General features: G+C 42.8%; 1 protein-coding gene across 5 annotated transcripts in view; it reads left to right on the plus strand.

The window, feature by feature from the left end:
• MAPK8 (mitogen-activated protein kinase 8) overlaps positions 1-14,536 on the plus strand; it is a 112,819-nt gene that overhangs the window by 69,942 nt on the left and 28,341 nt on the right. For all 5 annotated transcript variants that reach the window (XM_074958569.1, XM_074958568.1, XM_074958571.1 and 2 more), the window contains 4 exons: positions 677-843; positions 5,266-5,395; positions 9,741-9,799; positions 9,917-10,055. In XM_074958569.1, the coding sequence (XP_074814670.1) occupies positions 722-843; positions 5,266-5,395; positions 9,741-9,799; positions 9,917-10,055 (450 nt within the window). In that variant the 5' untranslated portion in view covers positions 677-721. The remainder of the gene's footprint in view (positions 1-676; positions 844-5,265; positions 5,396-9,740; positions 9,800-9,916; positions 10,056-14,536) is intronic.

The raw sequence follows: 14,536 nt of genomic DNA on the forward strand, positions 1-14,536 counted from the left end.
AAAAAAACACCTTTTTTTGTTCTGTAACTAAAAGCACACAACTCATATTTTAATACAAGTAGTCTTACCTTTCTAATGCGATGGATGTGCCCTCTCTTCCCTGCCGTGGCAGCCCCTGGGCTGGGGCTGTGGAGGAGGGAGGTCTCTCCTTCACCGCAGCGGGCACAGAGCTGGGGCTGGGAAGGAGGTCCGTCTCTTCCCGGCAGCCGCAGCCCTGGAGCTGGGGAAAGTCACCTATTTCTCCAGCCACCGCAGGCCTGCATGTCTCAAATTCCCCGCACCTGCTTTTCTCACCCCACTGCCCACTTCCCCCTATTTCCCCCCAAGGCCACCACTTCACTAATTAGGTGCCTGGACCCTGGAGAAGACACGCATGTAAGGTGGAGCCATGCCTGTGCGAGTCCACTAATTAGGTGAGTGGCCCTTCATTCACTCATGTGTGGCCACCCAGGTACGTACCTTAGAGGGAATTATCCGTGGACCACAGTTTGAGAACCCCTGCCTTACAGTCTTAAAGCTCAGAGTGGCAGATCTAGTGTCATCTCACTGGAGATGTTCCCTATACAATTGACAAAAGTGGATCTAGGCAAAGAAATCCTCTGAAAAGGTAACCTTTTGTATTTGATACTTAGAAAACCAAAGTTTGACAATTACAATTGTTTTTTTGTTTTTACAGGTTGAGAGCGAATTTTGGATGAAGCGCTCTAACTAAATTGTCGTCATGAGCAGAAGCAAACGTGACAGCAATTTCTACAGCGTAGAGATTGGAGATTCTACTTTCACTGTACTGAAACGATATCAAAATTTAAAACCTATAGGATCAGGGGCACAAGGAATAGTATGGTAAGTTTTCTTTAAATTTGAGCATAAATAATCTTAGCTTAATTTAGAAAAAAATGAGTGACTACTGTATCTTACTGAAAGATAGGGTAGAGACAGTAGGATGGTGTGTGTGTGAGAATTTGATTCTCAAAGTGAGGAACTAATTGTAATGACATGTAATGCCCCTTCCCTCTCCAATTCAACCAGTGCATCTTACCTCTAACCTAGGACATAGCCTTCAGTTCGAGGTTGGAGCCACTTCAGTGCAAACACTGCCAGTTATGAGAGAGTTCTGTAATTTGGCAAACAAATGAGGGCCTGGAAGATTAGGATAGTGCTAAAAAACTGATTTCCCCTCCCCGTGACTTAACCCAACCCTGTTTGCAATGGAGTAGAAGCCAGCATTGCTCTTTGTTTGCACACTCTTGGTGTAGTACATGCTTACAGTTCTCAGAGTAGCTTGGTAGCTGCTTGAAACTGAGTGAATCCATTGCTCATCAGTCCCCAGGACCAGCCAGCTGGTATTTGTGATGTTGTCTGTCCACAAAAACACTGAAGGTCTGACATATTTTCAAGCCAGATTTCCTAAAGCTAACTTAACTGATTTGGTTATGAACAGTGCCATATGGACTGAAAATTAGGTGAGGGCTGCAGATTAAAGATAGTAATTTCAGACAGAGAACTGGAATTGCCCCATGGATAAGCGTTAGGTCCAGGCTTATTTTACATTTTTCTGAATGATCAGGGAGATGATGTAAATAGAGCATTCGCTTTCAGCTGATACTAAATCAGGAGATAATGCAGATACCAAGAGGACATAGAAATGACAAACTTAATGAAGTTAGGAATATGGGCAAGAAATGAAATTGCCTGAACCTCTACAATGGAACCTGTTGTAATCTGTATTTATAAAGTACCGTGTAAATTTGAGAGTAATATGGACAAAGGAAAGCTAATATCTTTGAAAAAATGCAAGTAGTGCAAGTGAGACACTTGAAGAGTAACCATGTTGAACAAGGTATTATTAGGGTTGGTAGTTGCCAGCAAAGTAAAATAGGAGCTTGCACTGTGATGTGGTAGCAGAAGAGCTAATGTGAATTCTGGGTGGGTCTACATTGTCATGGATAAGGACAGCGACAATTTTCGTTGCGGTTATATTCAGTTTGGAGCCCCTAATACCAGAAAGGCATATTAAGAATTATTAAATAGATAGAGAGTAAAATCTAAATGTACATAACATGGCTAAACTGGGGATAGGGAATGTAGACATACTTGTCAAATACTTGAAGGCAGTAGACACAGTGAGGAAGAGGAATTGTTTAGGGTACTAAAAGTGAGTATTACTAAGTGCAATGGGATGAGTTCAAAGGAAAACTCGGGCTGAATTTCTGGAAGAACATCCAGACTGTGCAATAGGTTCTCAAGGGAAAAGGCAGAAGGCTCCTGTCACAGGGTTCACGCACCATTGGGGCATCTCTTCCCAGCCACTTTGGGGATTAGCTCTGCCAGGTCTATCACCCCCTTCTGCTGCTCATCCACATGCCCTGCCCTTCTCTCTGTGCAACTCGGGGTGCTCTCTTTATGATTTGCTTCTATTCTCCCCTTGGTTTCCTCCTCTCTCCCCCTAAGGCTACAGAGTGACTGTAGCCACTTCTGCTGCCAACTTCCTGGCTCTCTCATAATCCCACCTGTCCCTTCTCAGTTGGGCCCTGTTGCCAATCAGGGGTTGTTTATCCAGCCTAATTCCCCTCAGATGTGACCTATTAAGTTAATTGGCTCCCTTCTCAGCCTCATTAACCCTTTCAAGATTGGTATGATGTGAACCCTGCCATAGGTTATCAGTAGTCCCTCCCCCTCTGGGTCAGTGGGAGGCCACTCCACCTCACTGGACGTTACACACAGTCAGGGAATTAGCAAAGCACTGCTTCGACAAGGGCTCTGGCCTGCAATCCAGGCCGAGCCACAAATCAGTCTCTGGGCCCCAGGCCCTCGGTCGGGACAGGGCGGCAAACAGTCTATGGCCATGGCCTGTAGTCAGGACAGAGCAGCAAACAGTTAGGGGCTCTGGCCCATGATCTGGGCAGAGCAGCACAAGTCTATAAGGCTGGGCCCTCAGTTAGGGTGGGACAGCAGTTTAAGGCTCCAGCCTACAGTCAGGGCAGGGCAGCACAGGTGTTGGGTGTCCTAGCTCCAGCTGACAAACACAGGCCTCTTGGCCTAGAGAGGGGAGGTTGCCACCCCTGGGGTGGGGTGGCCGGGGATAGGAGAGCCCAGCCCACCTGACTCCACCAGGCCCTGACCCAGGACCTTAACAGTGGTGAAGTATTTCACCGCTGGGTCAGCAGGGAATCCAGGTGCAACATGCTGACCGGGTCTCTGGCAGCAACACAGCCAGACTGGGGTCAGCTGCCCCTGGGCCACTTCCTACCCTCCCCTTAGGGTGTACCTGGATCCATGGGGGGTCCTCCATTTCATCGGGGTAGAATGCCAGTGGCAGTCCCAGCAACTCCTCAGTGCCTTGGCAGCAGGCAGCTCTAGTCAGTGTTCAGCTTGGCAGGGATCTGCTGCAGTTTCCCAGCTCAGGAGCGGGGCAGGAGGCATCTGTCTCCTTTGGCAACTGCAGCTAAACTGAGCTCCAGGAGGACCTGCCCTTTATACTTCCTGTCCTGCCACCTGACTTCTGGTGGGAAGGGTGATCATGGCCTGGCTCCACCCATCTGGGTTCAGAGAGTGGTCCCTTCCTCTCTGGCTCAGTGGGAGGCCACTCTGTCTCATTACAATCCCCATCACAGCTTCTAACTCAGTGCATGTAAAAGTAGACCATATGCAATAGGGGACAATATTGACAGGAGCATGAACTAGAAGCCCAAATAGGGCTCTTCCACATCCAGCTTTTGCCTTTCTGTGAACGCATACAATGCGGACATCAACTCAACTTTCTGCCCTGCCTGCATGCCTCCATCCTTACCTGGAGAGAGAGTCTAGGAGTTCAGTCTCTAGTCCAGTGCAATCCTTGTATGTGTCTGTCCTTGTGTCCTTCCCATCACAGTGTTATCTGAGCATTTTAGGGTGCAAGCAAAGGGGACCAACTGTAACATGCACTTAGAGGGAGACTGAGACACCACAGACTTATGTCCTAGTGATCCAGGGGTGCAAAGACTGATGCAATATTGCAGGAATCCTGTACTGGAATCCATCTCTGCCCACCCCTCTTCACTTTTCATTTCCTCATCCATCCATCCATCATTTAAAAAAAAAAAAAATCCATCCTTACTAAGGGGGACTTCAAACCAATGCAAATCTCCAATGTGTGTTCATGTTTCTTCTATTCTCATTAGAGTCCAGTCAGTCTTGATTAACTTTTTGGATTACTATGGTCCAAATCAGATGGTGATTTATAATATATTTGTTAAAGTAGCTAGTTTTAATTTAATAAACACTGAACATTTGCTGGCAGCCGATTTTCACTGAACGTGTGACCCTCGGTAATGCACAGCTGCCAAGACCTTTGCATCTGACAAATATCTACTGACTCTATACAGCTGTCATATTGCGTCTTACAGCAAACAAATTCAGTGCCTGCCTGTCACAGAGGTGTAGTGATGTGCATGGGAATTGTCCCTTGTAACGATCTTCACCAGTAGCAAGAAAAATAACGGAACTGAAGTTAACAGCCTGTGTTAATAGGTAATATTGGTGTCCTGAATTTAAGCCATAAATAGAAAGACATTTGGATTGAATCCTTTTGCAACTTGTTGACTTTTCCTCATCATCAAGGAAAATCGGTGGTGTCAGGCAGTTAAGTCTTCCTGAACCCATTTTCCCCCTTTGTATTGTGATATTGCCACTCAGGTGGCTTCTCCAGTTGGAAGGCCAGAGTACCATAAAATTGTGGGTAGCAGAGTACCTAAGCACTCTGGAGCTGTTAGCCTGATGGCAGAAGTTCCTTCCCTTTTGTAGATTTTAGGTAAAAACCTACATGTTTCTCATGTTTGATGTCTTTGTGTTTTTATGTAGTGTAATCTACAATGCCTTGATGTCCATTGGCATGTAGCAGGAATTCTCTGGCTTCAGTTAAAGAGGCTTTGATGTTTTGGGGCTCTGAGTTCCTGCTACTGTCTGAGGAGATGGAGCTGTGTAAGACTGGCAAACTGTGAAGCTGGAAAATCTTTTCTGAACACAGTTATTGCTCATTATGAGGGAGACTCTCGCTTGTACACTCGTCGTATTGGAGTTTAATATTAATGGGAATTCTGGATCACCTGCTGAGTTGCTGTGTGACCTTGGGGATAGTACCTTAACCAGTGTCAGATTTACATCTGTGAAATGGGAACAATGCTCTTCCTTCCCTCTGAGATGAAAGAGCATGTCTAAGGAATAACGAATTTATAAAGTGCTTTGAACCCATGAAATGATATAACAACGGTCTACTTTTAATTGCAGTGCAGCCTATGATGCCATCCTGGAACGAAATGTTGCAATCAAGAAGCTAAGCCGGCCATTTCAGAATCAAACCCATGCTAAACGAGCCTACAGAGAGCTTGTTCTCATGAAGTGTGTAAATCACAAAAATGTAAGTGAAGCATCTTGCCTTAAATGTTTGTGTTAAGAAAAAGGTCTTCAGGTACCGTATAGGTAGCTCTAGAGGGTAACACCTTACATAGGGTAGAGATGTGTTTAAAGGGTGGCCTGTGTGCATATAAAGTATAGGAGGATGCTTCAGAGTGCCACCACTGTGCTTTTCCTTAACTCTTGTCCCCACCCTTGCTTCCAGGCTGAAGGCTGGAGTCATGGTGCTGCTCTGCTAGGTGTGGTACAGGCAGGCAATTGGCTGATGTACTACAGGTAACCATTCTCCCTTCTGTGCTGCATCTGCTAAAGAGTCTGCTTGGGAGGGATAGAAGTGGCAGCAGATTTTGGTGTGCAAGTGGGCCAGGTGGTCTTGCAGGACAACAGCAGAGCATTTCAGGTTCTGGAGATGGCAATAAAATCAGAGCAGAGCAGCAGAGGTACTGATAGGCCAAGTGGCTGCTTATCAGAACTGCCCTGGAGATAGCTGGTAGGAGCCAGCTCCTTCCTTCGCTAGGGGCTGCATGCTATAGAGCCTTAATACACCACTTGAACCCAGTGGGATCCAACTACAAGTGTTGGTTTCAGGTCAGATTGGGTCTAAAAACCTTGCCACTCTCGAGTCAGGTTGGGTAATCTCTGATCACCCCCTCTTGCCCCTGGGGCTGGCATGGCAGTGGCCGCGTGCCATTCTCCTGCGTGTCATGCTCCTGCTAACCACCGCCACCTTGCTGCGCTGTGAGCTGCGGTGTTAGTGTGCCGACAAGTCTCAGTGCCTCTTTTTCCAAAGCATGTGCAGTATGTCAAGGGTGGCTGCCAGGAATGGGGTATGCAGTCACCACCATGCTAACCTCACAGCCAGGAGTTGGCTGGAGATGGGCACGGGGTATGTGGAGCAGGAAGCCCCCACAAGGCCGAGCCCCAAGGACAAGATGAAGTTGACACAGGTTCGGGGGGAAGCGTCAGGTTCAGGTCTGACTTGAAAATGACTCAACACTCTTGGGTCGGGTTTGGGTTGTCTGTGCTCGGGTTGGTGTTTAGCTCTGGGTCAGGCTTTAAAATTAGCCCAGAGCAGACTTCTAGCATGCTCTCCTCACCACCTCCTCTCCTGAGCCCCATGTGGGAAGTTCCAGCTTCCTCAGGCTGATAGGAGAGGAGGGCCACCATCTGCAGGAGAAGCTTCCTTCTACCGCAGACACCATTGCAGTGCCACACTGAGAATACTGCCTGTATGATCTCTAAGCCAGAGATTGTTACTCTCTGTGTATGGAAACTTCCAAGCTCATTTTGGATGTTACCACAAACTATATAATGATGACAACAGGCCCTTTCTGCTCTGTGACTCTTGATGATTAGCAGTTGCTTGACCTTGCACTGCATTCCCCATCCACTCACTGCAGCCGGCAGATATAGCTTATCAACTGTGGAAGTTGGCTTCTATCCTCAAACTGTCTTATTGTACTTACCTGTAATAGGGAAGCTTCTGTTTGGGCAGGGTTTATCAGTTGCCTGCCTGTTCTTCCTCTGATATCGCTGAAGCAGCATCCCAGCCCCTTCAGTCTGGAAGCATAGGCAGGGGCTGGAGAGAAAACAAACTAGTTCCAAAGCACAGTGCAGCTAGTCTTACTCTAAAGGCCCTTCATACATGTATGTGTGTGTGGTTTGGAGAGGAGGTGGTAAATGTATAACCACCACTCTGACGCAGACCAATAACATCTTAACCATGTTTAAACTCTTTAAACTGCACTGAACTTCACAAAGCTGCTTTGGAACGTGCTATGTTAATTCTGAAACATTGATTGCTGTAGGGTTATAATTTAGTGATTGTCCACATGGATTCCACTTCTGGTGTGCAGGCATTCAATGCACAGGAGATCTGATTCTTTTGGCAGCAATGTCCGTTGGGGCTGTACCAGTAACCTGGGTGCCCTAGTGTTCCCCCACTTGAGGGCACAAGGAGTGCATGGGGCCAACCATCTTTCAGTTCCTTCTCGCCACCTATGGTTGCAAGATGGGAAGCCTTGGAAGATCTACTTATCTACTCGCTGTCTGATCTTGACACCCCTGTGTGTGTGTGTGTGTACATAAATAAATAGCATAGTTGGCATAATGTGTTTCTCTTTTTTTATACCCTTTGGCAATATTAAAAGAAAAAAATGCAAAACAAAACTTATATTAAGGACTTCCTGGAACTGGGATTTAGCAGCTATGGCTGAAACAAACTCCCCAGCATTCAAAACTTGCCTCTCTTGTGATGTGGCTGTTTCACTTAATGATGGGCACTTGAGGAGCCTATTTTTGGCTAGTTTTCTTCCCTGCTGTAATCAGGAAGGAAACCAAAATGCACACCCTGGATGTGATCAAGGCTTTTTCGAATTACCTTGACAGCTCCTTCAGGAGCACTCCCAGGCTGTCTGTAGCATTTGCAGACAGGATTAAAGGTCCAACAGTATCCACCCAAAGATGGTCTACATTGATATTTAATTGTATTAAATTATGCTATGAGATAGCTATATTAGATCCACCCATGCAGGTTAGAAGCCATTCTACCAGGACTCAGATAGCTTTGGCTTCTTTTCTAAAAAGCATGTCCATCTCAGAAATTCACAGGGTAGCTACATGAGGATCAGTCCACACTTTCACCCAGCACTACTCCTTAGTTGTGGCCTCAAGATCTCACTCCCACTTTAGTAGAGCTGTCCTGCAATCCTCATTTAACTAGGACTCCTAGCACCTACCTCCTGATTTGAGAGCACTGCTTGCTAGCCACCAGAAGTGGACTCCATGTGGACAGTCACTCTAGGAAGAGAGAACGATGACTTATCCTACAGTATCTGTGGTTCTTTGAGGTGTTGTGTCCACTTAGATTCCATGATCTGTTCTTCTTCCCTGTTACTATGGAGTCCTGTACCATCTGGATTCTCGATTGGCGAAGGAATTAAGGGACAGTTGGGGCCTACTTTGCCCTTAATTCCATTAAGTCGGGGAGAGGATGAGGACATCCAGGGCACAAGAACAGCCCCAGCACTGCTGGCCAAAATATTCTGATCTTGTATGCATCAGAGTCTTCTTCTTTTTATGCTGAATTTGGTGGGAATTATAGTGTGGCATTTATAAAAGCAGTAAATTGGTTGCTTGAATGACTCTACTATAAATTACCTCAACTGTAAAACAGTTAGCCCCTCCTGCAATGAAATGGTAAATCCAGTGTCCTATTTAAGCATGCAAAGATCTGATATTTGTATGGTGGTGCTTATGTCATTTTCTTGTCCCTCAGCTAGAAGATAACAGGCTTGGGCTCAGCATAACTGTGTTCCCTCTTCACACACAGCATCAGTAATCATGGTGACTAATAGTAACTCATGCCCTTCTTGTATGCAAACACTCAAGCTACTTCCTCTTCCAGCCATCCTTCCTTTGGAAGCTCTGGTTTCCTCTTCTGCTCACTTATTCTTGTGCTTTTCTTTATTTAAATGAAGTGCACCACTGATTTATCACAAACACTTAGTGTGCTTCCTAATCTACCTCTGGATTAATTTCTAATGAAATATTATGTTACAGGTAAACATGCCATACCTCTTGAAGGGTTATTACCCTGCAGCAGCTGTCCTTAGAGAACCTGTATGCAACCCGTTCACTTCAGTTGAAGCATTTTAATCTGTCGTTCTGGCTGCCTGGCAATGTAACTCTTACTTCCATCACTCGGTTTCCATGAATGTTATAATTTCTTCTTTTAGAAGTTATATTTCACCTTGAGTTTGAACACCACAAAACTTCCGGTACAGTACAGAGTCCTCTTCAGTTCTTCCAGTTGTCCAGGGCGCAAAAGATGATTTTCAACCTTCCTGTGTCGCTTCATCCTGTTAATACATGGGCAGTTTATTTGGACGTGCACTTTGCCAGTGATCATGCGCATTACTGTGCAAAAGTGTTGTAGTCTCTGACTTCAGAGGTTAGGTTGGAAATAGGGTTACCAATTTAGGTTGGACATATTCCTGGAGGTTTCATCACATGACGTAACTTTAATTAGAAATCAGAGTAGCAGCTGTGTTAGTCTGTGTCCGCAAAAAAAACAGGAGTACTCCTGTTCTTTTTAATTAGAGACTAATCTTTAATTCCTAGAGACTCCAGGATAATCCCGGAGGGTTGGCAACAGTTGGAAAGCTGGTAAACACAATTCTTAACAATGACTATTGCATTATGCGTACTAGAGAGCAAAGTTCACTTGTATGATCAGGAGACTTCTTAGGTCAAGTTTTACTTCTTTCCAGCCACCAATTTTGTGTTTTTGCACAGGTAAGCAAAATCTATTTGTTGACCTTTTGTGAGTTTTCTTTTTCTCTCCACAGATAATTGGCCTGCTGAATGTGTTCACACCACAGAAATCTCTGGAAGAATTTCAAGATGTGTAAGTCTAATTTTTACCCAGATTTGTAACTTGTCACAAGCATGTGCAGTGGAATGGACTTCAGACAATACACCTTATCTTCTAATTACTCACTTCTTGTTGTTGTTGTTTCATAAGTTACATAGTGATGGAGCTCATGGATGCAAATCTCTGCCAAGTGATTCAGATGGAGCTAGACCATGAACGAATGTCGTACCTTCTTTATCAGATGCTGTGTGGTATCAAGCATCTTCACTCAGCTGGGATTATCCATAGGGTTAGTGGTGTACTATACTTTTTTAAAATCCACCTAATGTTCTTGCCTTCAGTATTAAGGAGCCAGGAAAAAGTCTATTAATATGGAAACTGTATATATACTTTCAAAGACTGCGTTGTGTGTGTGTGTCTGTTTAAATTTGAAACAAAAGTCTGAGTCCATCCTGAACTGGATCTCAATTTGGCTAGACTCTCTTGTCCAAAATCTGTATAATAGGTTGCATCACCTCCTCTAATTTGCAGTAGAATTCTTATCCCTGTGGATATCAGAAGGAAAGAATACCTGGAAAAGAGTGACTTTTTATACTAATTGGTTAAACCAACTAAGTTTCTGTTTCGTTTTTTGGTAACCAAACCTGAAATTCCATATATTTTTAAACTGCCGTAATGTAATCTTTATTTCTGCATTTTTTTAAAATAACAAACACATTATACACCTCTAAAATTCTCTGCATAATCAAATATTGTCTAGTCCTGTGAGTGAAACTTTATACAACCGTGTAGCTTGGAAAATTCTATCCTGTAAGCCTCCCAACTGTTTCCTCATTGTGTTGTTTATATTAAGTCAAGGTAGCTTAATTAGGCACTCGGGTCAGGAAATTGTGAAGTTAAGTTGTCCATGCATTACAGTACTGTCTACAGGAACATAATTGTGTATGATTTCTAAAATAATGTATATATATTTTTTACAATCTTAGTAATATGTAGCAACTTATAATACTTTGTTTGCTTATTCTGTTTTCATTGTTACAATATTTAATTATATATATCTGTGTATTGACTTCTTAAATAAGGTCCCATCTCGGTATGCATTTAATTATTTTTCAGCATCCATATACTATACATTCTCTTCAATCAGCAGTGCAGCCTTTCTTATGTGCAATTCAGGGGATGAGACAGTTAGCTATCCAAGGTAATTTACTTGGATATGTATATGCCAGGAACATTTTTATTATTATTCTGATATACTTATCCTGTTGTACTTGACCTGTAGTTTCGTGTGCTATTACTATTTTTCCATTTACTCTTCCATTTCAGTGTTTGTTTGTATTACCCTTAGTATATCAGATAAAAAACTATAGAATATTGCATTTCTTTATTTAGGATGGTGCCAAAAAATTGATTCATACTATGTTGTATGACAAATTTGGTATGATTTTTGTGACACTATTCTGTGTCGTCAAAGTCTCCATCATAATGCGTCCACCCAGGGGTGCAAAGAAAGGCCACACAGGCAATCTTGGCGTTTCCTGTCTTTTGAGTGCTTAGCTTTAGAAGCTTCATCTTTTTCAGAGGTTTATAGTATGGATTTTCCTAGGGTTTTTTCGCTGAGGAAAAGAAATCCCAATAGTATGGACATACTTGGCAAGAATGCCCTCCCCTAACCCATGTTGAAATACATAGGAGGGAGCCCCTGTTCTGTCAGTTTTAGGAGTTGCAGGGCAGTCTCCTTTCAGACCTTTTAAGCACACCATAACACAGAGCCCCTGCTCTCCGAGAACCTGCAGGTGAATGGAAACGTGTATGCAATCCTAGTTGTAACAGGAGCTACTTCTCCACTACAGTGTTCATTTCAGTTCCAGATATTATTGGTGGTGGGTGATAGTTTGAAAATCAGGAAATCTAGCTTCAGTGCTTCCTGGTAGTTGTAATTTAGAATTTGTACTGACATTCCTGAAGCATTTGAATTGCTTCGCAGTATAAATTCACAAGATGACCTGTTCTGGCAAGGCAGACTTTTGGCACAAATGTAAATAATGATCTTTGAATGCGTTAAATGTGTTAATGGCTCTGAATGACACAGATGGATCAATTTCACCTGCAGGTCCTCATATTATGACAGTTCATTTTCAGCCTTCATAGAAAGATCAGCCTGCTGTTCATGAAAAATGTTACATTGCTTAATTTTGCATCGATTAATCATTTGTACTTAAAGGTATAAAGCTTTCGTGTTCCTTGTGTCTATCAAGCAGGTAACAACAAACCTTCTGAAGAAAAGGGATTATTTGCAAAGGACTTTAGCTTTATGTAGAACACACAGTTTCAGCAGTGATTTTATTTAGCTAGGTCCTCAGCAACAATATCATTAATGTGTAATGCCAATTTTCCTGTTGGCACTGTTCATCCCATATTATCTTTTTCTGTGGTTGTGTGTGGTGCGTTCAGAGTTTTGGTATGTCATGGCACCTGGGAGTCAGGAACTCCTGAGTTCTAAATCTTGCTCTGCCATTAACGAAGCGTAATTGGGTTATTTAGCTTCTCTATGAAATAGTAAAGTTTACCTCATATAGGTTGAGAGTTAATATTTGCACAATGCTTTGAAGGTGTAAAGTGCTATGTAAATGCTTCTATGCAGGACATATTGCATTGCTTGTGGAAATACTTGCTTTCAGCAGTAGCATGCTTGATATGCACTAACATGCCAGAAACACAATACATGTACAGTGTAAAGGCTAAAAATGAAGGAAAGCTCCCACAATTTTTACTGACTAAGCAAATTGTACAGAGTGCACACATTTATAATTAAAATGCATAGCCTTCACATCTTTACTTCTCAGTATAGATTTGACTATAGATAGCTTAACCTTATTAATACCTTGTACATGAACACCTGTTCCCAGAATACTCAAAGCATTTTACAAGGGTTGAATCTGCAACAGCTCTAGAAATATGCTTTAGTCTCCATTTTGCAGGTGGAAGATGGTGATTGAGCTGAGTCCCAGCGATGTCTGGAGTGACTTGCTGAAGGTCACGCAGAATGTCAGTAAGATAGTTGGATGTACAATCCAGGAGTCTTCATATCAATTTCCTGCTCTAACCACTGCATCACTCCCACATCGGGCTTTTGAGCTCCTGCTAAAATGAAAATGTGTATATTTGTACACCTGAATGAGATTTTAAAATGTACCTTGTGGCAGTACTAGCCATGAGAATTCTGAAGCATATTAGGCTACATGTCTTGTTGATTTGTATTTGCATTCAAATTTTCTAGACTTTCTGGAGGTCAGATACTGGAAGGAAATTGAAGAATGAATATGCTTTTGTAGGCATTAACTTTCTGCATGCAAATGACATGGGCATCCTTGTGTGAGTGTGTGCATGGAATTATTTCCTGTTGATGATGATGGTAAATTCTTTCCTCCGTTCTAGCCTCACAATTTTGAAGAGAATGAATTTGGTTAATACAACAATATTGTGGCAGGCTGAGATGCCACATAATTTATTGATGGGGAAAGAGGACTGCTCCAGAGGTCCTATAATTATTCCATCCCTATAATAGAAACCTGCATATATACAACAGTAACTATTAAAACAGGATATAAACACAACTCCAGCACAATCTAAAATAAGTATTGTCTTAAGTAGCTGAAATGCCTCATCACACTTGAATAAGATAAATAAATGTTGAGTATCTTATAAGCAGAATACTAATCTCTAGAGTCGATAGAAGCCTTCATTATGCATCATATTTTCAAAAACATTCTCCTAGCATGTGATTTAGGGAGAGATGGGAAGGTGACTGACTTCACATGTTCCTGTACACTGGTTTGATTTACTTTATATTTTGTAGTAAGTGTTGCAGCATTTTTGTATATCTGAGAGGCTCACTGGAAGCCTGAAAATTACCATATAAAAACTACCTATATCAGTATCTTCTCTCTCTCAAAGGGGTGCCAGATCTTGGTCTTATATCCCATGATAAGTCTGTCCTTTGGGGATCACTCCTCTAGTGATCAGTTAGGTGGGAATGAGAGATCTCATGATTTTTTTTCAGACAGACCTTCTGATGTTATGGCCAGCGTTTGCTCTGTGACAGCTAAAGGTGTGGAAGATATGGCTTAGAACAAAATGGTTGCTTTGTATGCTTCTGTAGATGCTGTGTGAGTATGTAGCTCATAGGTTTGTAAAGCGTCTTGGGAGACTGAGTTTAAAAGAGGCAATGGAAAATCAAAATCTGGTTATAGAGCTCAACTGAAGAGTTCAGTTGCAAATCTTCCATCTAAAGTGCCTTGAAACTTCGAAGGTATTTTGGAGTAGCAGCCGTGTTAGTCTGTATCTGCAAAAAGAAAAGGAGTACTTGTGGCACCTTAGAGGCTAACAAATTTATTTGAGCATAAGCTTTCATGGGCTGTAGCCGATGAAGTGAGCTGTAGCTCATGAAAGCTTATGCTCAAATAAATTTGTTCATCTCTAAGGTGCCACAAGTACTCCTTTTCTTTTTGAAGGTATTTTGATTTCTGTTTTTAAAGGTGCAGGAAGTTCTTCTGGAAGTTTTTGCAATGGCAGTTCAGAGTTCTGTCATTATTAAACTTAAAGTTGGTTAACTGATGACCAACCAAATCATTATTGCAAACCAAACCTTTGCAAGCATGAATTTCCTTCTGATCATTCAGAGAAATATCTACAACAAATCAAGAGGTAATGCAACCTTGATTGATAGAGTTGATGAAGGGTAACTCATTTTTTTAACAGATGCATTTT

This window comes from Natator depressus, chromosome 7 (genome assembly GCF_965152275.1).
Source record: "Natator depressus isolate rNatDep1 chromosome 7, rNatDep2.hap1, whole genome shotgun sequence".
Lineage (NCBI taxonomy): Eukaryota > Metazoa > Chordata > Testudines > Cheloniidae > Natator > Natator depressus.